Source organism: Nipponia nippon, unplaced genomic scaffold, assembly GCF_047370975.1.
Source record: "Nipponia nippon isolate SJK-2023a ecotype South Korea unplaced genomic scaffold, ASM4737097v1 scaffold_4, whole genome shotgun sequence".
In the NCBI taxonomy this organism is placed as follows: domain Eukaryota; kingdom Metazoa; phylum Chordata; class Aves; order Pelecaniformes; family Threskiornithidae; genus Nipponia; species Nipponia nippon.
In genome coordinates this window covers 43,413,946-43,438,679 of record NW_028262358.1, presented here as the reverse complement: position 1 = coordinate 43,438,679, position 24,734 = coordinate 43,413,946, and the positions used below count along the sequence as shown (strand labels likewise).

Below are 24,734 nucleotides of genomic sequence, written 5' to 3'. Positions count from 1 at the left end.
ACCCTGGCTTGCATTTTAAGCAAAATACTTAAGTAGCATGCACAATTATCTTACCTGGTTATCTAGGATTATTTGATTCTACCAAAGAACTAAATAACCCAGCTACTGCTTTGTCTTAAAAGGGATTGAAACTCATGTCCCTTACCAATTAAAGAATACAATCTTTTCCAGAAAAAAAAGATTGGTTTGTGAGCTACAGAAATGGAGTTGAAAGCCTCCATGTCAGTTCAAAACCTAAATATTACGTTTCTGAAACTCCCAGAATCATTTCCCCTTGTCCTTTAATACTATAGACTGTGCTGTTTTGCCCCCCCCCCCCCCGATTTGGAGCAGTATTAGTTTCAGTTCAGCCTATGGAGGACTACAGTAAGAGAAGGTGGTTAAAAGATAGTTGATTATGTAAAACCTATCTTACTCAAGGCACGAGAGAAAGAAAATGGGCACAAACAAAGCTAGAATTGAGTCAATAACTGTCTTCTAACAATATGGATAGACAAAGTTAAGCTCTCTTCCTTCTTATTCTGTACCTCCTTGGACCAATGGAACAATATTCTGTCGTTTAGATGGAGCCTATTTCCCCCACAGTCTCAAGGTAACACAATACACACAGGTACCCTTATAGACAGCAAAATGGTGTAGAGGACACTGACTTGGGCCTGCTTTACCAATACACAGTCTTGTAGCACACAATCTTCAAGTCAATGAGCATCGCGATTTATGAAATACTCAAAACCCCACTGCTCAAATAGGTCTTGATGCTCTTGTCCAGAAACAGTACTATGTGGAAAACAAGACAGTACAAAAACCTGCTTTAAAATAAGATGGGTGATAATTATTTCCCTCTGTAGGAGCCCTAATACAAATATCTTATTTCTGCTTTAGTATAGCTGTTACTCCTCTTTGCTTTATACTAGTGAACAGCTAAGCAAATCTATGTTTGCTTCTGGGGATATGGAAGCATTTAAAGTGATAGAGCGAATAACAAAAATTCTGTTGCTCTGTAATATACCGTACTCCCCTGAAGAACTGTACCTTTGACAACAAATCTCTGTTAAAAATGAAAGCAGCCAACTCCACAGAATTTAGGTCTCCCAGGCATCTGGTGAAATTTCAAGTCTTTTTATAAAGAGATCAAGCTGCTAGCTTCTATATCTCTACATTTTACTGAAACACCTGCCTAGTAATTTCTGGAGAAATTTATATATTACTATATAAAAAAAAGAGCACTCCTATTTGACCAAATACATCCTCAGATGATTAAACACACACTCTGTAACTAATGTAATAGCAAGTCTCATGATTTATTTGGTCTGCAAGTCAAACCAGCTTTCTCAGCTGCCAAATATACCTGAATCACAAACCGTTGCAATATCACCAGTTGTTTCGCTAGCTGAAACTGCAGTCACAGGACTCTTGTGTCCAGCCAGACTCTGGACATAGCACAGCCTGAAGAAAATAAAGAGAACAAGCCTAAAGTTCAGCCTCAAACACAGAAAAAGTACTTAGAGGAAAATACTTAAGAGTTATATTAATGTCAATCAACATTTTGCACAATGATAGTATTTTTCATATTCATGCTACAATTCCAACACCTTTCATGGGGAAAAAAACCAGTAAGGGTTTGACTTCACATTAAGATATACATGGAACAAATTCAGTTAACTTTAAAAGGGTAAAGATACCCAAAAGCTGGAAAACAGGTATTTAAAAGAAAGCCATTGGAAAAAATTACATATGTACTTGTACCTGTTCAAATCCCATATGATGCAGGTTCCGTCTTTGCTGACACTTATCATTATACTGTATGGCTTGCACACAAACAAGCTTGTTATTTCTGCTGTGTGACCATACAGATGGACTTGTGACTCCATTTCTATCTCTGAAGACTGAAAAACAGCAAGATCAAACATGAACTCATGAAAAAAAAAATTCATCTCTTTTCTGAGAAGGATAAGCCTAGGGACAAGTTTAATTCTTCGATTTCAAAAAATGGCTCCCATTGCTTTTAATGTCATCAGTTTAGCAACACTGTTAATGCTTTATTACGTTTAATGCTTTATAATGTGATAAGCCACACATATTAATGTTCAACTTTTTGCCTCCAGTGCTTTAGTCTAAGCAAACATTTTGATGTAGTCCAATGAACTGAAATGAAGAACTATTGAACTTCTGTCTCAGTTACACACCTTGAAATCAGCTGATTTGTTTCCTGCAAGACTGCTGTTTCCACAGGACAGCAAAATGACTGTCCTCAATATTTTCGCATCTAGAGGAAGCACTTGGAAACAGAAGGAAAACCCAGCTCAGCAGTTATCATGCTGTGTACAGTAAATTACTGGGAATTCCTCAAGTTGGTGCCAAGTCCTTCAGTGATACCAAGTTGGAAAAACATGCAGGAAGTAAAGTGTAAATATAGAAACTGCTAGATAAAAAAAATAAAGCAGCAAATTTAACACCAAATAACACTTCTTATTCAAGTTATACCATTTGAAATGATCCAGACTTTCTGAAAACTGGCTTAAGTCGAAGGAGCTGCTTAATCAGAATACTAATGCTTTAATTAAGACAGCTTGCTGTACAGAGATTAGCATAATCTTTGTAAAACAAAGGAACATTTTTCTGCTTGTTTCCTCACGTGTCAGAGCACATTGTCTGCATTTTTGTGTGAGGGTACAGGATGCATATAGCAGGTCTACAAAAAGCTTGACAGTAGAAACATGTAAGATAAATATATATATATGGTTAGCTCCATTTGTAGAAAACATACGCTTTTCTGCACTGAAAGGGACAATATAATCTATGTAATATTGCAAAAAGTCAATACACTTTTTGACAACAGGAAGACCTGCTATTTTGCTCTTGCTGCTGAGCATCTCATCCAAGTTAGACACACTTATGAAAGTATCCAGTTGTCATTCTCAGAACAGTGTGGTATCTCACATATGCAGATCCTTCTTTAATCCTTGCTCAGTTTTGAGAAAACAATTATACCAATTTTTTCCATAACAGCAACAATCAAGACCTCTGATTTTCTGAAGAACAACCGATTTTGATAACCCTTTTATGGCGCTCCTCCCATCTCCTTTAAGTGTTTGCTGTTGATCTTCATTTCAACACCTGAAGTGAAAGCAGGATTCACCTTTAGCAGCTTCTCTCTATAGCACTGATATCAATGGCTTATTGATTCTTCACTGAGTTATCATAATAATATTGTAATGAGACAAGTTAGAATTTTAGCACCAACTGTATTAAGGTCTAATAAGTTATGAAATAATTACCTCATGCCTAAAATGCCATCCCCTTTTTACTTCCCACTTGCTTTTAGGATGACAACCAGTATCTAGATGTGGAAAAACAAGCAGATATGTATCTACCTTTAAATAGCAGTTCTTTCTGTTGGTTACCCCAAATGATCGCCTACAGCATTTGAGTGGAGAATTTAAATGACCACTGCCCAGTTTTACTCAGATTATTAAGGTGCTCTCTTTCTGTTTGCAAGACAACTCTAATAGTCAGCAAGTGAAGGCTGGACTATTTTGTAAAACCAGAAAACCTTGGCTGAGGTTTTCATGAAGGCATGACTTATTGTCAAGGTAGATCACAGTTTCAAAGCAGTACTTCATTAGTTTTTGACCATCTCAAACAAAGGCTAGGAAAAGCAGAGTATCTGAAGTACAACACTGAGGTATTTTTGAATTCTGACAGCATGCCTTTGAATTCCCATATCCAATTAACACGTATCTGTTTTATGCCTATACGTTGAATTTATATAAGTATGAAACAGGGCAAAATATTCATGTTTCAAGTACTGCATTATAACAGGCTGTTCACTTTAATCACCGGACAGCTGACAAGATGCATACAGAACAGATGCTAGGAAGCACATTTGCATTCCCTGCAGCCCTGACTTGGCTAACTGATTCAACAGCAGGAGCTACAAAATTGGCACAAGGTCAGTCTGCCTGGGGCATGTAAAACTGTCAGTGCTGAGAAATTCAGCAAAGATGGTCTCAAAGACAATATCTGTGCAGCTGAAGAAAAATCACTTGTTTCTAGGAAATGCAGGGAACTTAAGAATCATAACCCTACTATTAGAGTTTCTTTTTAGCATTGCAGAAGGCAAGTATATTGAATTTCTATTTTAGTATCTCAAACAACTTTAACTGGAGTCCATGTCTCAGCACAGGTTATTTACAAGCTCACTATTCTGGTGAGCAGTTAAGGTGCCTGACTTAAGATCCAACTGACTGAAGCTTGCAGGCTTCAAGCTCTACTTCGTTTTTTTAAAAACTAATTTCATTTTTTTTTTTTAAAGTGCTGCTGAGCTCAGGAAGTCTGAGTGGCAGATAACCAGAAACTGGAAGAAAGCCAAGGAAGAAATCACTGTATGTTTGTGCTCTTCCCAGTCTAAGCATCTGCTGTTTGCCACTGCTGAAAACAGGAAACTGGATAGGCATAGCAGATCAGACCAAGGTTCCCTCTAGCCCATGCTAATGTAGTAATTCAAGAGCATCAAGAGTGCAATACTACAAATGTGTTTGCCAATACCTGTATCTGTATCAAGCTAAATTTGAGAAATCAGCTTAGTTTAGTTGTTGCTATGGGTAATCCTGTAGACACACCTGAAATGACCTGTCAAGAAAGTTGCAAACTCTTTGTTAAAACAAAAGAAAGAGTAGAAATTACTGCTGGAGAGTCAGACAGAAGCTCAGAAACTCAGTCTGAACCAGAAGATGAATTTTGAGTTCTATTTGTGTTTTCATACTATGCTTATTACCACATAGTATCAGGGCGATTTCTACTAGCATCTCCGTATCTTCCACCAATGCATTAAGTAATGCAAGTTACTTTTCTCCCTTCCCTCCTCACAGCTTTTCCCCTTGGGGAATATGATATGAAGAGTCTTAGTGGTTAATATATACACTGTCAGAGATTTCATCCCGGCTCTCTGTAGTGTAAGTGCCTTCTGCATTTGAAATGTTGTTTACTTTGGGGAAATGCATTCCACAGTTTCAGTTAAGGCTTTGAAAGGCTCCGTCTCTTTCACAAAAGTTACTCCTTAACATAGGGAGCTTCACCGTGCCAGAGAGCTTCAGTTCCAAGCCCTAGCCTGAATACAGTCAGAGCCGTATGTGTAATCAGTTACACACCCAGACGATGAGGGCTGACTAAAGGCTAGCAGTACGTGAACTGCTATGCAGTGAAGTATATATACTTATTATACTTATGTACTTTATATATGTGAAGTACTTGTGGGTTTTTCTTAAGCTCACATAAACATGCTGAGATAAATCCATTTAACAATGTCAAAGAGGATCCTTCAAAAATAAATACTGAACAAGCACTTGATCTTTTTAGCAATTGTCTTGAATATTACATAATCCCCTTTTCTCACTTTTCCTGTTTAAAAAAAAGACTGTAACAATGAATACAGCTAAACCCTTAAATACAAATCCTGTCAAATGGAACTTACCGTATTGCTAGTGAATCTGTTCATATATGCTGTGATGACACCAGATTTACTACCTGTGAACAGCTGACAACTGTCTGGCACCCAAGCACAGCTTGTTACCTTGGAAAGACAAAACAAAGCCAGAAAAAATTAGAACAGAAGCTATTCTCACTGCAGTTTTCATTACACCATAGCATTTGGTCAAACTGATTCTTTATTGGTTAGCCTAAGAAAAGCTAGAGAAATCCAAGAGTTAAAATATACCTGCTCTAGGTCATATTTGCTATTACTTCAGAAACAAAGTAAAGAGGGAAATTCTGTGTAGCCCAGAATTCACAAAGAGCAGTGAACTACTGCAGACTCGTAGATCTACAGCCACATCATCAGCCAAAATCTTTTTGGTAGAATCTCACCAACCATTGGCGCATAAATGGAGATTATGCAGTGTTCCCTAACAATCTTTTAGACAATCTTTTTCAGAGGAATCCTAAACTATAGTGGAGTTCTGCTTCTAATGTGGAGCATCTATGATTCTTTCCTGTATTCATTTTTCTTGGCCCAGAACGTAAGCTTTTATAAATCCACATCAATATTCCATAGGAGGGAAAAAGCTACAAAAATCAGACGCATTCAGAAGGGATCTTTACCTAGTACAGGAACACATCCAGGAGCAAGATGCACTGGAGCAATGAGGGACACGTTCCAAAGGAGAATGAAACAGGTATTAAAAACAATTGTGTTTGGATGCTCATCTCCAAGAAAAATGAAAGCTAGAGTACCTACTGCCAAGTCAGGCCACCACTTAAACTAGCAATATTGAATTGAAGACCAAGCAACTGATTTTTTTACCTGATGGAACTGTGAACTCTGTATAAAATTTACTGGAGGTTCACTTTGCTTGCTTTTCAGTCGTAAAATGTTATCGGCATACCCCCAGCTCAGGATAGCTGACCACTGAATATCAGTGCTGTGCATGCTTCTCACACCTGATGGAATGCATATAATATTGTGTCACATATGCAACCAAAGAGCTGATCACTTTATCAACAATAAAGATCTCAGGCCCATGTTTTACCAGAAGCTAGAATATAAAAAAATTCCAAAGTTTCAAAATAAGATATTTTCTGTTAGGCTATGGCTTAATTTGTAATGTACTATAAACATACATAGTTTTCAGAGATTATGTAAACATTCAGTGTTCTCCAAAGACAGTTTGCAACCTGGACAAAACTTTTTTGCAGAAGTGTTGCATCTATGGGAGTGGAGAAGAGGGGAAGAGGCTGGCAATACTTCCCAGCTAGAGAAATGATTGTTCATAACTTCAAGGAGAATGCTACTTATTTTTGTGAAGCCATTTATTTTTAAAAACCCTTCACTAGTACATGTTACGAAGAAAACAAAAGAGTATGAGAACCTGTTTGTATCAATAAGATACAAATTATCAATAAGAATCCTGCCGAGAAGTTTATCCGAAAGCAGAAGATCCTTCACTTCTGCTTTTTACTGATAACTTTCCTCATTCTCTGCCTCTAAAAACCATTCCTTTAGTTCTCCTTTCTGTTGCCCCATGTTCTTTTCACCTGTTCTTCAGTTGTTCTTGGACTGAATCTGCTGGCAAGTTCTAAAGTTAAATCCTCATGCTTCAGTCTCTTTAATAAAAAAAATCAACTTAATTACAGGATGCCTCTATGTAGTTTTGAAAATTACAAGTAAAATCCACCCTGCAGGAAAGACAGCACAGATGTGGAAGCTGTTACTGGATTTATAAATCAATCTTTGGCAAAAGAGACTAAATTTGGGAAGTTTGCTGAAGAATAATAGTAGCATTAGATTTAAATTTTTTGTGGCTCATTTTCACATGTATTGTGCATGTAGAGAATAAGCACAAATTCATACCTTGCTCCTTGCTGTATATCATCAAAAGGCAAAACTTGCAGCACAAACCACAGATAGCTTTAGTTGGTAAAGCCTGGAGAGAGCCAAACCTTTCTCCATGTGGTTGGCTAAAGCAGACAACAGGATCTGGAGCACTTGGGGAACCAACATATTCTCCCCACTTCAAGCCTTTTATCCATGGTAATGGACTCTAAAACAAGCACAAATAAGATTCAAATTAAAAGGTGGTAAAAAGTTTTCAGAAAAGTATTATTCCTTTAGTAAGGGAGAATCACTCATATCACATTCCCGTAAGCAATCACATGGCAGGGACTGCTGAGGTATTCTAAAAATACTAGAAAGACAAGTGTGAAGCACTGTAGTATCATCAGCTCCATTAGCTTTAAGGGAGTTCTACCACTTCTTTAAGGGCTGAGATAGCAAGCTTGTAGCTCAGGTAGTTCACTGGAAAATACTGATTTCTTTAAATGCAAGGATTCAGTTTCTCACTGGACTTTAGGGAAAACAAGTGCTTGAAGTGAAGAAAGTTGAACTGTCCTACAGACAGTGAAAAAGCTGAGGATGGAGAAAAGCACAGTATGTGTTTACCTACTATAGGTTTGCACACAGATCCCAGAATTCATCACTGAAAGTATTAAACTGGTTAAGTGAAATGTTTTCCAACACCTATTTGCTATAACTAAGATAAATTCAGATCTTAGTTTGACACAAAATACATCACAAATGCATGAATATAATTTTCACTATCACTTTACTGATTTTGTGTATTTTCTTTACAGTACAATATGGGCAGTAAGTTGCAGTTTTAGGAAGAAAGCTGTAAACATATGGGTACAATAATTACAGCATATGAATGTTAATTAAACCATCTCGCAAATCAAAATGACGTACTGGATATACGATTTCTTTAGCGTGTTCTCTGGTTTCTCTGAAAGCAAACTGCACTAGCAATCCCATGGCAGCAGGAAGTTCTCCTTCCATGATAAGCCTGGATCCAGGTCTGCTAACATGTGCTGCGTGGAACAGCTGGCGAGGTGTTTGCCCATACGTTTTTATCATTGTTTCAAGGGCTCTTCTCTGAACAGGATCCTCAACAGCAGAAACATCCATCCCAAAATAGGTCTAGAGAGAAAAAAAAAGGAGGGGGAAGAATAAGCTTATCCAGTTTGTTTTTGGGAAAGACTTCAACACACACACACAAATTTAGAGGCAGACTCTGCAGTTCTTTGGTCAAGACTTGGACCAGAAGCAATCCCACAATGGCTGTGCTGACTAAAGAGCCAATGAGAACATTAACCTTGTCACCACTACTTTACTGGAGATAACTGCCACTTTCAGGTTTATCGTGTGAGCTGCTCCTACATATATTCCATGACTAACTTCTGTCAAAGAGGTTTTCTTAGTAGACCTTTACTAATCTGTGCAAAAACAGAAGGGTTGCTGACAATAAACAAAAAAAATTGAAAACGTTTCTTTTTAATTAACATATTAAAGTTCTGGTTTGGGGTGGGGAGGGAGGAAGAACCTTCATATTTCAGGAGAGTGGAAATTCTTTCCTTTCTCTATTTGTCTTTTTCATGTCTGCCTACTTGTATACCACATACCTCAGTCACACTGACAAAGGCCCTGACTTTTCACTTTAAAAAACAATGAACACACTCACACAAACTTAATATTTGAAAATTATGGTAATAATTAAATCAATACTTCAGCTCAGAAAAAAAAAAAAAAGGAAAAGGAATGAAAGCATTTGGGTGGCTACTTGAAAAGAAAAAGCTACCACTGCCAAACACTACTGTTCTATTAGCTCTCCCAGCTATAGAATAAACACTAAACACACAGAACACATTTGAATGCATTTGAAACCAGGACTGCCTGGCAGAGCAAACCTTGTGGTAGTAAGGATTGAAGCTAAGGAATGCAATCTGAGATACCCATGTTACAATTAAGCAGTGAAACTCGAAGTCTACATTAAATGAAGACTTATTTGAAATTAAATTTACTGGAGGGGAAAGCGCTCATTAGAGGAACAAAACACAAGATGTATATGAAGGGAAGAACACAAACCAGGAGCTCAGGACAAGCTGTACTATTTTAACGGTATCAAACGCTGTAGCACGATCTGCCTAAATGAAAGGCTTCTTTTGAATGAGATGGAAGCAGGTACACACAGGCACAATACCTCTATACCACTGCAAACAACTATCCAGAAAGTCTAAACCCCATACCTGATCATCCCCCATGCCCATCTCAAGGCAAGAAAGACAAACACAAATTCACAAAGTCTCACAACAGTCCCTGGGATCTTATCAGTTCCACACTGAAACAGTTAAGTCTTTTTCTTATTCTTCAACAGTTCAAGAGCAAGGGATCCTGCTTCATGCTGGATGCTTTCCAAGCAAGTCAGACCAAACCTTCCCCCGTTAAGTTATAAGTACTGTGAACAAACACACTGCTTAACAAATACTTACTGCAGGATGAAAGACATTAATAGCCTGAACAGAGGCCTTGCCTTTTTGCTTATAACCAAACACCAAGTCAATCCAGTGACAGATTGTCTGGGAAACATGGTCAGACTCCAAAGCCTGACGATGAATCAAGATGAATAGACGAGGATCGTTACGAGCCCAAGGTGGAAGATTGACATGGTTAACTCTGTCACCATTTTGACGTACTCCAAAATCAAACCCTAGAAACAGGGGAGTGAATGTTCCATTTTAGTTGACAGTAACTTCAAAAAGGTCTTTATAGGGTTCTATGAAAGCTAGCCATTAAGCATGCTGATTGCTGATCAACAAGGCAGCACCATTAACCAGTCCCCCCCAGCCACATTCAAGCTGCACGTACTCATTCAAACGGAAGAATCAGACAATAGAAAACTCCTTCGCACCTCTGACATAATTATGCAAAAACTTCCCGTAAGTCCTACATAACAGCTTTCGTAGCATAGCCCGCAAATCTGTGCCAGATTTCTCCCATGCATCTACTGCTTAGCATATTCAGTCAAGGGATACAAATGCCCTCAGTTTCAACCCACAGGCTCAACTGTACAGCTGGTTTGGGTATATAGTTTTGGTATCCTCTTAGTATACCTTCTCTGTTAACCAGGAAGTCAGGAAGGTAGAAGAATTCTGGGATGAGCTCCTTTACGTCCGTCATCGATTCATATGAAGAGAGTCGCCAGGTGGTATTGGTAGAGTGAAAAGTTCTGTCTGGGATGTCAAAACTTTGATCTGTAAAGAAATCCAAACCAAATTTGTTGCATCAATGATGGACACGATAACAGTTGCACATCTGCAACTTCAAGTAGTTAACTGCTCCCCGGTTAGCTTGAGAACATTTAGAATTCTTCTATCTCAATTACTATGTGTTACACATGGACTGCAAGTCAAATATAGGTCACCTTTTCATTCTTCATACAGTAAGGTGTAAATATAAGATGTACAGTTTTATGGTCTAGCTTGATCATTTCAGAATGGATCTATTGTGAAAGTATACCAGATTTAGTTTTACTGAACTCAGCTATTTGGAATTGATAAGCTACGCTAAACAGAGTAACATATAGCATTCTTGGGTCCCTGGGGCAAGGCCCAGATGTGAAAGGCAAGTGCAGGCAAAAGTAACCTTACCTTGATAAGCTAAAAACATTTTAGTGAAAGGCGGCAGCCGAACTAGGAAATGAAGCACAGTTCCACTGTTGGAATAATGAGATCCATAGTGATATGGTTGTACAGGGGGCATTGGATCATCTTCTCGTGCTCCTTTACGGTACTCTTCTTCCAGATACTAGAAAAGTAGTAGGAATAAGTCACAAGCCTCCTGCTTAGTCTGCATCCCAATATCAAAAATAAGAGCTTGCCTAAGTTGTTTAGGAATAAAACTTAAACTTTTACAGGAACATACATTTGAAAGTGATTTGGAATCAAATACATTTTCAGTGTCTAAAGATGTGATCACTTTTACAGTCCAGTTAGGTAAAGTCTTAAGCCCATTTAAATGACCTGTTTTCCATTATTTATTATTTTTGCCTTTTTTCCCCTCTCGTTGTTTTCTAACACTGCAGAGTCATTGTACATGCTTTTCAATGCTAAATGGAAAAAACAATATTTGCAAATAATACACTAGACCATGATGATATAGACATAAGTTTGAAGGTCCAGCTGCAGATGCCTTCCATCCCCAGCACATTGTTATTTCCCACAGTCTTTAAAACATTCTAAAGAGCAAAAATCCATGAGCACTGTAATCATAGTAGGGCATGTTAAAATAACAGAGTACTTGAGGGAAAACAGCTTTTCTGTTATCAAACAGAAAGAATAGCCACAAGTTCCACTAAAGTAATTTCAAATAAACAGCAATAAGTTAGCTTCCTGATCTTTAGGAATCCTTTAGGAATCTTTAAATATATGTATGCTCATCTGTAAGAAGCTATCAATTTAACCTCCTCAGCAGTATCACATGGGAAGACTAAATTGATTTATGATTTCAGGTACAGGAACAAACATGGGTTCCAAGCATGTTATAAAATAATTCCCAGGAAACACAGCATACTGAAATGAGAATTCTACAGACATAAAATACTGGATTTGTGGTTTCTTTTCCCCAATCAATACATGTTAAAAAAAAAATTAAAGCCTCTATATCATTTATACACAGGAAAAAGGCAAGAAGGAAAAGTTATCCAAATTACCTTATAAGTATCCACATAACGATCCTCTTTTTCTTTAGATTGCACAGCTATTGGTTTGACCAGATTTCTGTAACACAAGTAGTACTGATATCTTGTCATTTTTATAAAGATGTTGATTCACACCACTTAATAATGCATTATTAAGAATAACAAACACCTTTAGTATCATGGAAAGTACAAGCAAAACTTAATAGCACTTTACAAGAGAGTTCAGAAAATAAAAAGGCCACTTTCAGTTAGTGCTAAAGGCAAACTCAGATCCACAGGCTACCCCATAGCACAGTAACAGGCAAGCAAATGGTAAGTGCCTCTGTCAAATCAGAGGCATCATGTAAAGGCAAAGACTTTGTGAACACAGATGTTAAATCGGCTTAACAGAAATTTATTAGGGTGGGACAATTCACTTGGATCTATTCACAATTAAGACAATACGATTTTGTAACTGCCCAAATAATTTACAGCATTATTTCCTTTTCTATTTAATTTTTGCTCATGGACCTGGAAGTCTTTAGTCACATGAATTTAAACATATGGCTTTTATTTAAATCTGTGGACTATCCGTATCATATTAAGACAGTATACAAGTCCAATTCATGGCATCCTTTGAATATACACGCTTGTAATGCTATGCATTTTATTTAAATGTCTGAGGTGAAGCTGCCACTTATTGGAAAAAGCCCATGTTATTACAGATGAGGCTTGTCCCTGAATAGTTCCATGCATGTACGTGTGCAGTTTAGTACAATGAAGTTAAAAAGCTATACTGGACAATCAGTTCAAGTATTTGGAAATAACCAGTTCCAAAGATGTCATATTACCTATATACCGATGGATCATTTAGGTCCAGCGTTTCACTGGTGTAGTCAGAAAGTATAAAAGGAAATACTGGATATTGCATGAGATCATTGAAGGAACGGCCCGCATGTTTGTTTAAATGAGTCAGATATTCAAAGTTAGTAATCTGTCCTGTGCACCACAGGTGGGTCAAAGCAGTAATGTTTCCATATTCCAAAAGGTTAGGCAAATTGTTAGTTAAGATGTTGTGGTACACATCATCACGGACCTAGAAGAAAATACCATAGATTTAATCATATAATTTAAAAAGCTTCAAAGTACCAAGAGTTAGTAAGTTTCATTTTACAACATGATTGTGTTTGTCTAGAAGTTTAACTGAGCTAAATTTTTCCAAAAGGTACTAAGCAGGATTTAACTAGTCCGTGCAACAGTCTCCTTAAAAACTAATGCATGAATGTATATGTTCTGAAGACACAGCAAAATGCTTTGATATATTATTATCCATCAGTGCCACATTACCTTTGTATTATCAAAAGCCAAGAGTAAAGTTCTGCCATTTGTTAGAAATATTTCCACAGCATTGTCTCTTAACTGCCACCAGCGCTTATGAACTTCCTTGATTTCCTCATAGGTCCAAGAAAATGATGCTGGTTCAGTTTCTCCATGAAAACTCTGCAGAATTTGCAATTGAAAAAGTTATTTTAAATAGTAGATTTTTCCAAACAAGAAACCCTTCAATGGGGCCAGTTTATAACCATACATATATCATAAGGTAAACTTTAATTTTGCTGTGATGCTTTAAGGCATTGTTTTCTTCATTTATGTTTCCCATCCTCCACTCTCCTCAAGGCAGTGGGCAGAACATCATGCATGCTCCTCAGCTGCTCCACCTCCCTATCCAACACTAGCACACAACGCCATAGTTTCACTGGCTCTTAAGCTAAAATACTGAACAGCCAACTAGAGCAAGCAAAGCTTTGCCATGAATCTCAATTCTGACAGTTCTATGAAGGACAAAGCAACTGGCAACGTCTTAAACCACAGGAGCTGTGTGCTTAGTGGATGCAAGGAAGAGCTCCCTGAAAACAGTTCACGACTTTCAGGAGTATAACCCATATCTTGATTATTTTTTTAAATGTCTGTTGGATGTATAAACTTTAATACATCAGAGCCTTTGTATATCAGAAGGATTAGGTCAGTTCCAGTCTCCTCCATGAAAGAGTCCTCTCTTGTATAGGATAAGGGGGGAGCTAGAACATCCTATATAATGGAAAATTGTAGAGTACAGCACAAATCATACACTTGTGAGTTTCTGTACTTCCTAGTGCTCCAGCTTCCAGTAAGGCAAGTTATCTCAGGTGCAGACCAAAGCAAGCTCTGTGCACTTATGCTGATGAACTCAGAGCAATGGGCAGCATGGTGCAGAAGCCGCCCCACATCACCCCTCCTCATCCCCTCCCAGCCTCAGGCTCACATCTTTCCTGTTTTCTGCTATCGCCACCGGTTCCACAGCCGGGGCAACAGAAGCAACACTGAACCCAAACTAATCAGTTCGGCTGGCCTTGTCCGGAGACCTCTAACTCTAGCACTCCAGCAACCTCAGTGACAGCAGGCAAAAGCTACTCATGGTGATAGTTTAGAAAAATTAAAGCTGAACAATGTTCTAATACTTACTGAATTTTCAATTGTGTCTGAAGCATTGTCTTCAACAAAATACATGCCACATTTTCCTGCAGGAAAAAACAGTTGCAAAAAAGTGCATGATATTACTATTTGTATAATGCATCTTAATGTTACATAAACAGTGTCCAGGTGTTAAGAATACTAAGAATAGTACCTGGGCAAGACAGTACTTGACAGAAGTAGAATTTAGCATTCCACATCTTTGAGCAAGTGGTCTGCAACTTTAAAACTTAACTACAGTCCAAACAGCACTCATGCAAACAGTAGGGAAGAAAGGCAAAACTGATCTATAAAGTATATAAACCATAAGAAGTCAGGCAACAGCTCAATTACTTAAAAAAGTTAGCCAAGTTTATATATATATATATATATGTATATATCAGAATATATCAGATAGATAGATAGATATATCAGAATCTTAGACAAAAAGGATATTTATGAGGACTGAAAATTCTACTTACCTAGCAGCAGTTCACCAGCAGTCTCTCTAGAAGGTGCTACACTTATACATCTTCGATTAACTCTGAAATATTTAAAGTGTATCGTTGCTTACGGATTTATGTACCTTTCAGCACATACCTAAAACTAACAGCCTCAAAGGCTACAGTTGAAGAAAGACTTTAACGCTATGACTCTAATGGTTCAAATCCCAAGGAGGGAAAGAAAACAGAGCCTCAACTTTATAGACTTGCACATTAGTGTATTTGTGTTTATTTCTTTGTGTGTTCTCTGCAGTTATTTTAGGCAGTATTAGTGCCTGTAATAGGTGGTACATTGACACAACTGCAGAGTTCAGTAACACAATGGTAAAAGCAGAGAGGATGAAAACGCAATTTGCTTTTGAACACTGATGGAAAGACCTACCAGATCTAGTAGCACTGCCTGTCTTAGATATCTAAGTGACAAATAAGTAAAGAAATCCCATCAGGTTATCCCACAGAAATCCCATCCCCATATCACACCAGATGGTATTTGCTTTTACCAATTTTTGAAGTCATGGAGATAGACTGTTTTAAGCCTCAGAAAACGTACATGTTGGTAGCGCTAATCTTTTGCTTATGAGTATAGCAAAAAACCTATCATTTTTGACATTTGTCTCTTACCTCACTTGATGGTGGTTTTTTTTTAATGTTTAGACAAAAAACTTGAGGAGGACTGTTTCTTTGGAATGAGAGAAGGTGGGAAAGGGACATGTTACCCAAATCTTACCTTATGTGTTCACTTGCAGCTTTGTCCTTTACAGTAGAAGAGTGAGAAGAATGTGTTTTGTCTTCAAATAGATAAGATAACGGAGTTTTTATCACACCTATAAAAAAAACAAAAATAAGGCACTAGTAGTCATTACAATTCACATGTACTCCTAGAAGATGTTACAATTACCTTCCTGTTTCTGCCTGTCTGGGAGAAGGTACTTGTTTGGAATAGTTAGGTAGCACCTCTGCAAGCGGCGCCTCTCTCTGTTTGGGCCCTCCGTTGGATCCAGTTGCCAAGAAGTTGGGTAATAGACTGGGTCATACCAGAGTGCTCTAAAAAACCGAAACATGTTAGATTTTGGCAGCAGAGGGAGTATATATGCTTATTCGTTCTGTTTTTGTTTAAACTGTAGAAAGGCAGAAGTTTCACAGTAGCACACTGAGCAATTATTTCTGAAAAAGTATCAAAAGATTGAATTCTGTAGTTTATTTTCATGAGCTGTCCCACTGACTGGCTACTTATGAGCTACTACTGTAAAACTGCTCTTGAAGTTACCAATTCTGATGAAAACAGCAATACAATGTGTCCAATACTATATTTTGAAAACTCAGCTGCTGCAAACGTGATATAATACTAGTTCTGCAGTGGCAAAAATACCATTGTTTGGTTTCTTGTCAAGACTTAACATCTTTCGCTCTATGCAGATTAGCGAACGCAGTATCTGCATGCTAATGTGAATAACATTACCCTGTTTTGTTACTTCATCAATGTAATGCAAGATATTAAAACTTTACGACATTCTTCATTCTATTAGGCACAGCAAAATGTATCTGACAAAAAACCTGTCTAAATGGCATAGAAATACTACTTGGCTACTCACCCTAAAACAACAGGAGAAGAAATCAAGTATTTTGCAAGTCTTTAACCATCAGATGATTAGCAAAAGTAAGTAATCCTAATTTTAGTATCATCTACATTTCACACATCTCTAAGTAGAATGAAAAGCGCACGTCAGGCATCGAGTCTCTCTTGCTTTTTCCCCGAGATGAGAGAAAAACTTACCGATCATGGGTAAGCTGCTGAACAAGTTCCTGCCAATGTCTGCTGGCACTTAACTCTGCCTTATACATCCCTCTGATGTGCTGGATTACTTTCTTCCTTTCCATTCCTTGTGACAGAGACACAGCCTGTGTGATGTCTCCAGCTATTTTAGAAATGTCTTTAGATTTTGTATCCAGACGTTGAAAGAGACTGAGGAAAGAGTTGTGTTTTAACATGTCAAATAAACACACTGAAAAGGGAAGGCAAGACACCAAAAACCCTTATAAAGTACAGTTGGCAGTAGATATACATAGTTCTTGTTACAGCAGATGCAGACCAACTTAGCCTACATAATTTTCACGAGACTCATGAATACCTTCTGCTTCTTAGCCGTCAAAAAAGCCATTACTTGCAGCCAAAGACAAGACAAGCCAATCAGAGGATCAATGGCTATATACTAGCATGCTTCACTAATTAATGTATACTCATTACAATAAAAATGTGAAGCAAGAACAGTAACTTATCACCGCTCAAATCTCTGAAGTTATTCAACATAGTAAAGTCTTACGGCTTATCTGGACAGACTTGACTAAGCTGACCTTTACAGCTACTACAGTTGCCTGCACTGAAGTATGTTCTGTGTGCATCCCAGATCTGATTTTTATGGCAGAGCCTGAAATGTAAATTAATGGAAAGAACCTCAATCTACCACTAGATACCTAAATTTACATTATGCCAAGTAGCAGCAGTCTACAAAGCTCAGAAATGTGTTCAAATACTATGCTGAATATAATGATATTTTATTCATTGAAGATCAGGGTTAGTTGCAGGGCCTTACATTTAATTGCACAGATCACAGCAACAGGAGAGGTGACTGGACAGATACAACAGCTGTAAAACTAAGGGTGAAATGCCAAATATGCAAAAACAATTCAGTATTCTGAAGTTCACACAATGCCGTTTATTATACAACCTATCAAAATGCATATACCTACAATCAAGCTGGTTTTATAATGGTAAAATAAAAACCTGAAAGCCACAAGTGCTGTTAATTTGAAAAAACATCCATAATAATCATATAGGCAACTTTGCAATGGGGTGTGCTGAACAGAGAACATTCTTACAGAGTTCTTGCAGCCCCTTTTAGAAGACACTTACTTTTGCCGATTATTAGCCATTGTCTTCTCCCAAGCAGCTTTGTTTACACCTTCTTCCATCTCATATTTCTTCTGATCCTGAATGGAAGTTTTATACATTACTTTTTTTTTTTTTTCAGATGGACAAAATAAGGAAGCAGAGACTAAAGGACATGTCAATTTAAAAAAGGAAGACTGACAAAACTGTTCAACTGATATCTTCAGAGCATTTAAAACCATGAAGACTTCATGTAAGTTACTGCAGTTTTATTATATTTAGATATAATTTTATTTTTTTTGCAAGGAAACAGAAATTATTTTTTCCTGACAGTAAGAGATACTAGTAGTTTATTATGAACTCTCACTTTTGCCTGGGTTAAGTAACATGCTTAACCAAGACGCATTAACATGTGAGTGTGCTGTGAAGCACTGAGTATATGTGACAGAAATATGCAGAACCCAAAGAGAATTCCCAAAAGCATAAGCCATGCACCAAGCAAACAAAACAGCTGTCTGCAGTAAGACTCTGACCCCATATAACAATCGTCTCAAATATACCCAGTTTTTGAAGTAAAGTCTTTAATCACAAACCTCTTTCAAAGCTTTTATTAGATCTGGTTTTGGTCGTGGACTCAGGGGAATGCATTTATAGCCACAACATTTTAATGTATTCATAAAGTCTCCTGCTGCTCTTTTTTCTTCTTTGGTCATTTCATCGCTGTGATTGTGCATTAACTCATATAAATAGAGCACTAATTTAGGTCCATGCTAAAAGATGAAAAGAAGGGAAGAGCAGAAAAAAAGATGCATGGTCATTCTCATTTCCACGATACAACACTGAGCAGTTTTCTCCTCCAACTTTATTCCCTTCTCTAGTCAGCCTGGACAGGTTTCTTCTACTAATTTTTCTGTCATTTAACGAAAATGGCTGCTTTAATGTTTGAAGACAAAGTTTTATAAAAGTAGAAAAACATGCTGAATTTAATCTTCCACGTGATAAAACTTCTCCCAGCATCTTGTGACTTTTCAAATAGCTTACAGGAAAGCTAAGTTTCTTTTCCAAATACTCAGCTCCTGCAGCATTGTTTATACGTCAGGGAATATGTGCTAGAAACTCCTAATTTTTCATGCCAAGATTGCTACACCTTGTTTGATTAACCAAATCAGAGCTGACAGATAATGAAGTTAAGCAGACACAGGCCATAAATGCACTCAACATGACACTCCCCCAAAGAAGCCACTGCTAATGTATCAGCTCTTTTCTTTCTGGTGAAAGCGTTAACTTAATTGAATCATGTATATGTGATCAGAAATGCATAAGTGTGCATAGGGTCATCTAATAAGTACTTTCTCTCCTTAGTATACAGTGCTCAAACTGTGGCACGTCTACATCACTTATTTCATTCTTGCCATTCTTGAAGATCTCAAACAGCAATGTTCCTACCCAATTCCTGATCATGGTTCTAAGATATGCTTTCTCTCAAGCTTGCACTAACAGAGTAAAATCAAAAAAGCTTTTTTCTGACAAACCCAGAAAAGCAAGGAGCAAATCTTGCCTCTTATCTACCCTCAGGATAATACAGCAATTGCAGAGGTACACACAGGCATTTTATATAACATGACTTTGTCATTACACTAAACATCGCTAAAAAAAAGCACTGAACAACTTTAGCCACATACAGTTCTAAATGATGGTAAAATTTAAACAAAAAAATTGAACACAGGTTTTACAAACTTCTCTCAAACACTCTTGAGCTTACTTGCAAAGTTGGGCTAAGACAGTCACGCATAATCTCTTGATGGTTTACTTCATGTAACATCTCCAAAGTCTGCTTTCTCTCTTGCAGCGGCCTTGCCGGAGACAAGTTGTGCACAAGAAGCCTGCCAAGCTGCGTACGGAACGTGTCTTTACATGACAAGAGGATTCTCTTCCACTGCTGCTTTGGTGTGTTCATTCTGCTGGTGCCCTAAGTAAGAGAATTTTTTAATATTACAGGGTTAGGGCTTCCTTTTACCAAGTTTTTCACATTACAAAACAAACACAGTTAATATGATCAGTATGTAAGACAATAGATTTCTCTACCAAAATAGTGCTTAATTTTAGTTTACTGATTATTATTACGGGTTAAAAGGCATTCTACTAAAAGTGAAAGAAGTGTTTGTTCATTCTAATAAAATAAGCATTTTTCTCTCAGTCTGCCAATATTAGGAATGCAACTCCTAGCTAAACTGGATATTCTGTCAGAGGGGCTACACAACAATCCAAAAAGTGAGAAAACTGTGATGCAGAGGGTTTAAAAAAAAAATCAAAGGGGTTTTTTGTTTGCTTATTTTAACAAATAGCCCTTCTACGTTGATCACTAGTTTCTGAATGGATTACCTCAAAAGATGAGAAACCAGGCATTGGATTGAGGTGCTTGTGCTGCTTGCAAAGAAACCTGCCATCTTTGACAAGTACTACAAGTATGGCATGATGGAAACAGACCTAACAAACTTAATTTTCCAGAGCTAGAAAGCAAATTAGGTTGAGCTGCTTTTTATAAAGATGACCGAAGGGAAATAAAGAGGCAAGAAGCAGTAAGTTAAGTTTTCCAATAACACTATTTCAAATCACCCAAGCAAAATTTGATCACCTTGGAAAGGCTAACGAGTTAACACCTGTATGCTAGAAAAGAAAACTCAGCCCTTTGGCAACAACTGAAAAAAGAAAGTTCCCCTTCCTCCCCAGTTACATCACCAACTCGAAAATGTATTATAGACACAAATTGCTCAAACTCTACATCATCTGTGGATGCAGAGCAGATCTTGTTTTGTAGGCTCCAGCAAATGTAAACCTTGAGGTTTAAGAGACAAAGCAAAATTGTGGAGTACACAGACATCTATTTAACCTTCATGTGCTTGTTCAAGAAGCAGAATTTTGCTAAATGTTAAGGCAAAGATCAGAACAGATGCATTTATTATTTTACAATTGCAGAACAACTGGGAAGATGAACTGAGTTTTTAATGCCGCAGCTGAATTGAGAGAGGCAGTAAGAAAAGCATTTATAGACAGAAGACTGTGCATAAAAAGTTCCTAATAAAGGAACCTTATGAAATATGCTTTAATGTGGACAACATCTAATTACTTACAATGGATACTTTGATTCCTTCCACCAACATTTTGAACATTTCTTTAAGAAAAGGATTTGTTCTGTTAGGCAGTTCTTGCTGGCTTTCCTCCTCAGGAACTTCCAGCTGGGATGCTGGAAGTCTGCTTTGACTTGTGGTTTCCGTTATACCCAGTACATCAAGGCACTCTTCAGTAGATGCTTAAAATTCAAGAGGCACATATTGATCAGTACCATCTCAAGCAAGACAATCGTATGATCCTTTATTTGGCCTTAAATCAAACATTGCCTTTACCACTATACTTACTTATTTTAAATATCAAAAAGTATTCCTTATTTCAATTCCCTTATGCACCAGTTAATCAGAGCCATTCAATTATTTGTTCCACATGCTAAACCCTTTCTCTTGCTTCTGTGGAACTTGAACTAGCCCTCGAAGTCATCAAGTCTTGCTAATAAATGTGGCCATTTCATAGAAACATGCAAACTGCTGCATTTTAAGAGAGCAGATGCTCCCCTTTGGCAGAGTTAAATCTTCAGGTAATAATTCAGGCAGTTAACACATGAATGGACTAACACAGAATTAAAATAACTTGTTCAGTTCATTCAGATAAAAAACTGTATCCAGATTGTCAGTTACATAATACTGTGAGACAAATCACAGAGAATGATGTTTATGGTTAAATCCATTAATCTAGCATCAATGGTATTACTTTCCTCTCAAACACTTCAACACTCCAAAAGCAAGAATTCCTTTTTCATATAGCACTACATTGGCTCTGTCAAAACAGAAATGAACAAAAAGAAATCCTACCTAAATAAATGAGTCTGTTAACAGCTAGAACAGTTAGCCTCTGTAACCGTTGTACAAACTCAGTCTCAGTGGCTTGGATAGGGTTTTCTTGGCTCATTCTCCGCTGCATCATCATGTTGAATTCCTCGCTTGCTAGTGAACGCATTTTCATCAGCAGAGCATCAGACTGAGCAAGTGAAAACTTTCTGGAGCCTTTAAGTAGAGAAACATTAATAGTATCCTACTAAAATGCACAAAGAAGTTAATCACTCAGCAGCTGCTTTCATGCAAAGAGTTCACATCATTTAAGGAAACAAAACATTTGAAATACATGAAGATTGAAGGGAACGTAAATGTCATTTGGGTGTTTGTCTCTTTCTTTTAATAGCTTTCTATTTGAAAATAAATACATAAAATTCAAGAAGTGATACCATGAAATGAGTTAGTCTCAAGATCAGATTTATTGTACAACTTGCATATTTCTGTGTAAAGCAGATTCTAAAAAAGTTACTTTTATTCCTGTTTTTACTGTATAATTAGGATAAAGGATTAAAAATTAACAATACCAAAAAATTATTGCATATAGGAAACTAGCTTTATTAGCACAAATGAGGAGTCAGTTATATTAACAGCTTATAAACAAACACATTTTGTACCATACCCATTGCCACTAATTTTGATAGAAGAGCTTATAAGAATATTCCTTAAAATTTTCTTGAAATGAACTGGTGGGCCTTGATTGTACTTGCTTCTTTCAGAAATAACTACATTTTTAAAGTTATCTTTAGTGCCTTACCAGATTCACTAATATAAAAATATTTTCACTCTATTTACTAGGCTGATGAAGAGGGCCCTCGAAATCTGACCATATCAAGAGAAACATTCCCATAGTGAACATGGAATAATAGTGTTTTGTTGGTTTGTTTTTTGTTTGTTTGTTTTTTTTTTAAATCAAATACATATCAGGTTTTTAAATTATGTCTTCTACAAAGTCTTAAATGAAGCTTCATTTGTATGAGATATACAAAATCAATTTCCAGTCAGAAGACTCCAAAACCTTTACAGAATGATTCACAAGCTATCAAATACAGAGAAAGTATTACTGCTAGAGCTAGAACTGCACAAATGTTTTACAAGCACAACCACAGTGGAATCTAGGAATCTCACATTCCCAACTATTAATTTGGAATGCCAGGTATTTACTTCAGGATGATCACTAATTAAAAGTTGTGCAACAATGCAATCCCCACATCATAGCTGTGTTAAAGTTACAGGCACTAACTTTATTTTGGTATTTCCTTACTGTGAAGTTGGCTATTAGAACCACTATGAATTACTTTAAAAACATCTTTACTAAGCACCTTGTGAATTGAAGCAAATCCCAAAAGGCAATATCTGGCTTTAGACACTGCAGGGAGAACAAGGTGACTTGAGATTTCATTGTTGTACCCCACTCCCTCCTCCTAATACAAAAACGCCACAGGTTCAAAATGGGTACAGGCTACACTGTTCTAAAATATATATATATATATTGATTTATAAAGCCAATCCATAGAAAAAGCAAAGAAACAGGACTCATTTGTTGTATCACTGAAATTACAGTTTGAAAGTAATACATACAGAAGTACAAGAATACTTCGCTTTTGCTACTCACCAGCAATGCCTTTACGCTTTTGAAACATTGCGCAATGTGGTGCAGATGGTGATGGGACTGAACTGGCCTGCTCCTGAGCATCTCGGTTTGCTGTAGTTTTTATTAATTCAATAGCTGCTTGAAGAACTCTTAATTGCAGAACAACTGCCATATCTACAGAGAGGCATACAAAGGACACATGACATTCTTTACACATCTTCAAGAATTTTTACTAAGTGTTTGTAAAAAGTAAAAGCACAGCTCATGACACATTTTGCTGTGTAAAACCCCCAGTTCCATGGAAGTCACATAGAAAGTCACCTCACTATTCCACAAATACAGACAGTACACAAGTGAGTTCTCATGGAAAAGCCATTGAATTTGATTACCCTGAAATAAGCTAAATGAAACTGTATAGAACATTTCCATTTAAATAACTCATAATGAACTTTTACAGTCACTGTTCAGATTAGTGGTACACAATTCTTTACCATAAGGCAGGCTCTTGAGGAAAACTACTGCTTTGAGAACCACTTAGAAGAGAAAGAAGATCCACCACCAGAAAACTCCCCCTTCTCCCTTGGCAGGAATATTAATTTAAACAAAAATCAATGGGGAAGGGATTTCTCCAATCCAGTGACCCCAAAAATAAGCAGGTAACTTACTTTGCATCCTTGCATTTTTACTATTTTGAAGATGACCCAGCAGGACAATGAGGTCTTCAACAACACGAAAATACTGAGAACCTGAGGAGCTGCAGGCATGAATTGCAACTGCTACCAGCAGCTGTTGTATATCGCATGCAAGTAACTTGTAGTCATTCAAGGGAATGCTGCAAACAAAGTTGTAGTTACCAGAAACATGACAATTCCAGTAGATTGTAACCCATAACAAGATCCATTACTATTCCCCTTGCTACTTCTGCCAACGGTACCTAATATTACATTGTACTTCATATAAAAACGTTACTAGAAATTGTAACATGAAGGCTAGAAATTGTGAAATCAAAGACACCTCTTTAGTGTTAACTTTGACAGATTGGATGCCTGCAAATCTGAGACATTCTAACATTAAGATTGCAACAAAGTTTTATTGGAAAAGCGATGATGTATTATTATCAGATTTCTAAGTTAAAGAACAGGTCTGAAATCCTGTATTTCTCAAAAAAAATATTCAGGATAATATCTCATTTTGTATCCATGATGAACTAAAACTATGCTGGGGTAAAAAGGAATTTTTCTATTGCCTATTTCTTCAGGATACCAACTAATGAAATAAATTAACAAAACCCCACCTCTCCCTCCCTCACTGTAT

The 24,734-nt window shown here is 37.1% G+C and overlaps 1 protein-coding gene across 5 annotated transcripts in view; it reads right to left on the bottom strand.

The window, feature by feature from the left end:
* LYST (lysosomal trafficking regulator) overlaps positions 1-24,734 on the bottom strand; it is an 87,976-nt gene that overhangs the window by 4,330 nt on the left and 58,912 nt on the right. For 3 of the 5 annotated variants that reach the window (XM_087774509.1, XM_087774511.1, XM_087774510.1), the window contains exons 27-50: positions 24,086-24,252; positions 23,442-23,594; positions 21,809-22,000; positions 21,017-21,195; positions 19,648-19,854; positions 18,479-18,655; positions 17,910-17,986; positions 16,773-16,961; positions 15,897-16,042; positions 15,726-15,822; positions 14,978-15,039; positions 14,508-14,563; positions 13,353-13,505; positions 12,857-13,101; positions 12,039-12,105; positions 10,978-11,134; positions 10,441-10,581; positions 9,820-10,037; positions 8,240-8,470; positions 7,349-7,538; positions 6,302-6,438; positions 5,474-5,572; positions 1,747-1,886; positions 1,349-1,446 (exon numbers count right to left, since the gene is read on the bottom strand). In XM_087774509.1, the coding sequence (XP_087630635.1) occupies positions 1,349-1,446; positions 1,747-1,886; positions 5,474-5,572; positions 6,302-6,438; positions 7,349-7,538; positions 8,240-8,470; positions 9,820-10,037; positions 10,441-10,581; positions 10,978-11,134; positions 12,039-12,105; positions 12,857-13,101; positions 13,353-13,505; positions 14,508-14,563; positions 14,978-15,039; positions 15,726-15,822; positions 15,897-16,042; positions 16,773-16,961; positions 17,910-17,986; positions 18,479-18,655; positions 19,648-19,854; positions 21,017-21,195; positions 21,809-22,000; positions 23,442-23,594; positions 24,086-24,252 (3,578 nt within the window). Of the gene's footprint in view, positions 1-1,348; positions 1,447-1,746; positions 1,887-3,022; positions 3,118-5,473; positions 5,573-6,301; positions 6,439-7,348; positions 7,539-8,239; positions 8,471-9,819; positions 10,038-10,440; positions 10,582-10,977; positions 11,135-12,038; positions 12,123-12,856; positions 13,102-13,352; positions 13,506-14,507; positions 14,564-14,977; positions 15,040-15,725; positions 15,823-15,896; positions 16,043-16,772; positions 16,962-17,909; positions 17,987-18,478; positions 18,656-19,647; positions 19,855-21,016; positions 21,196-21,808; positions 22,001-23,441; positions 23,595-24,085; positions 24,253-24,734 lie in introns of those variants that run through there. The other 2 variants (XR_015708184.1, XM_087774512.1) reach the window with 2 other exon arrangements.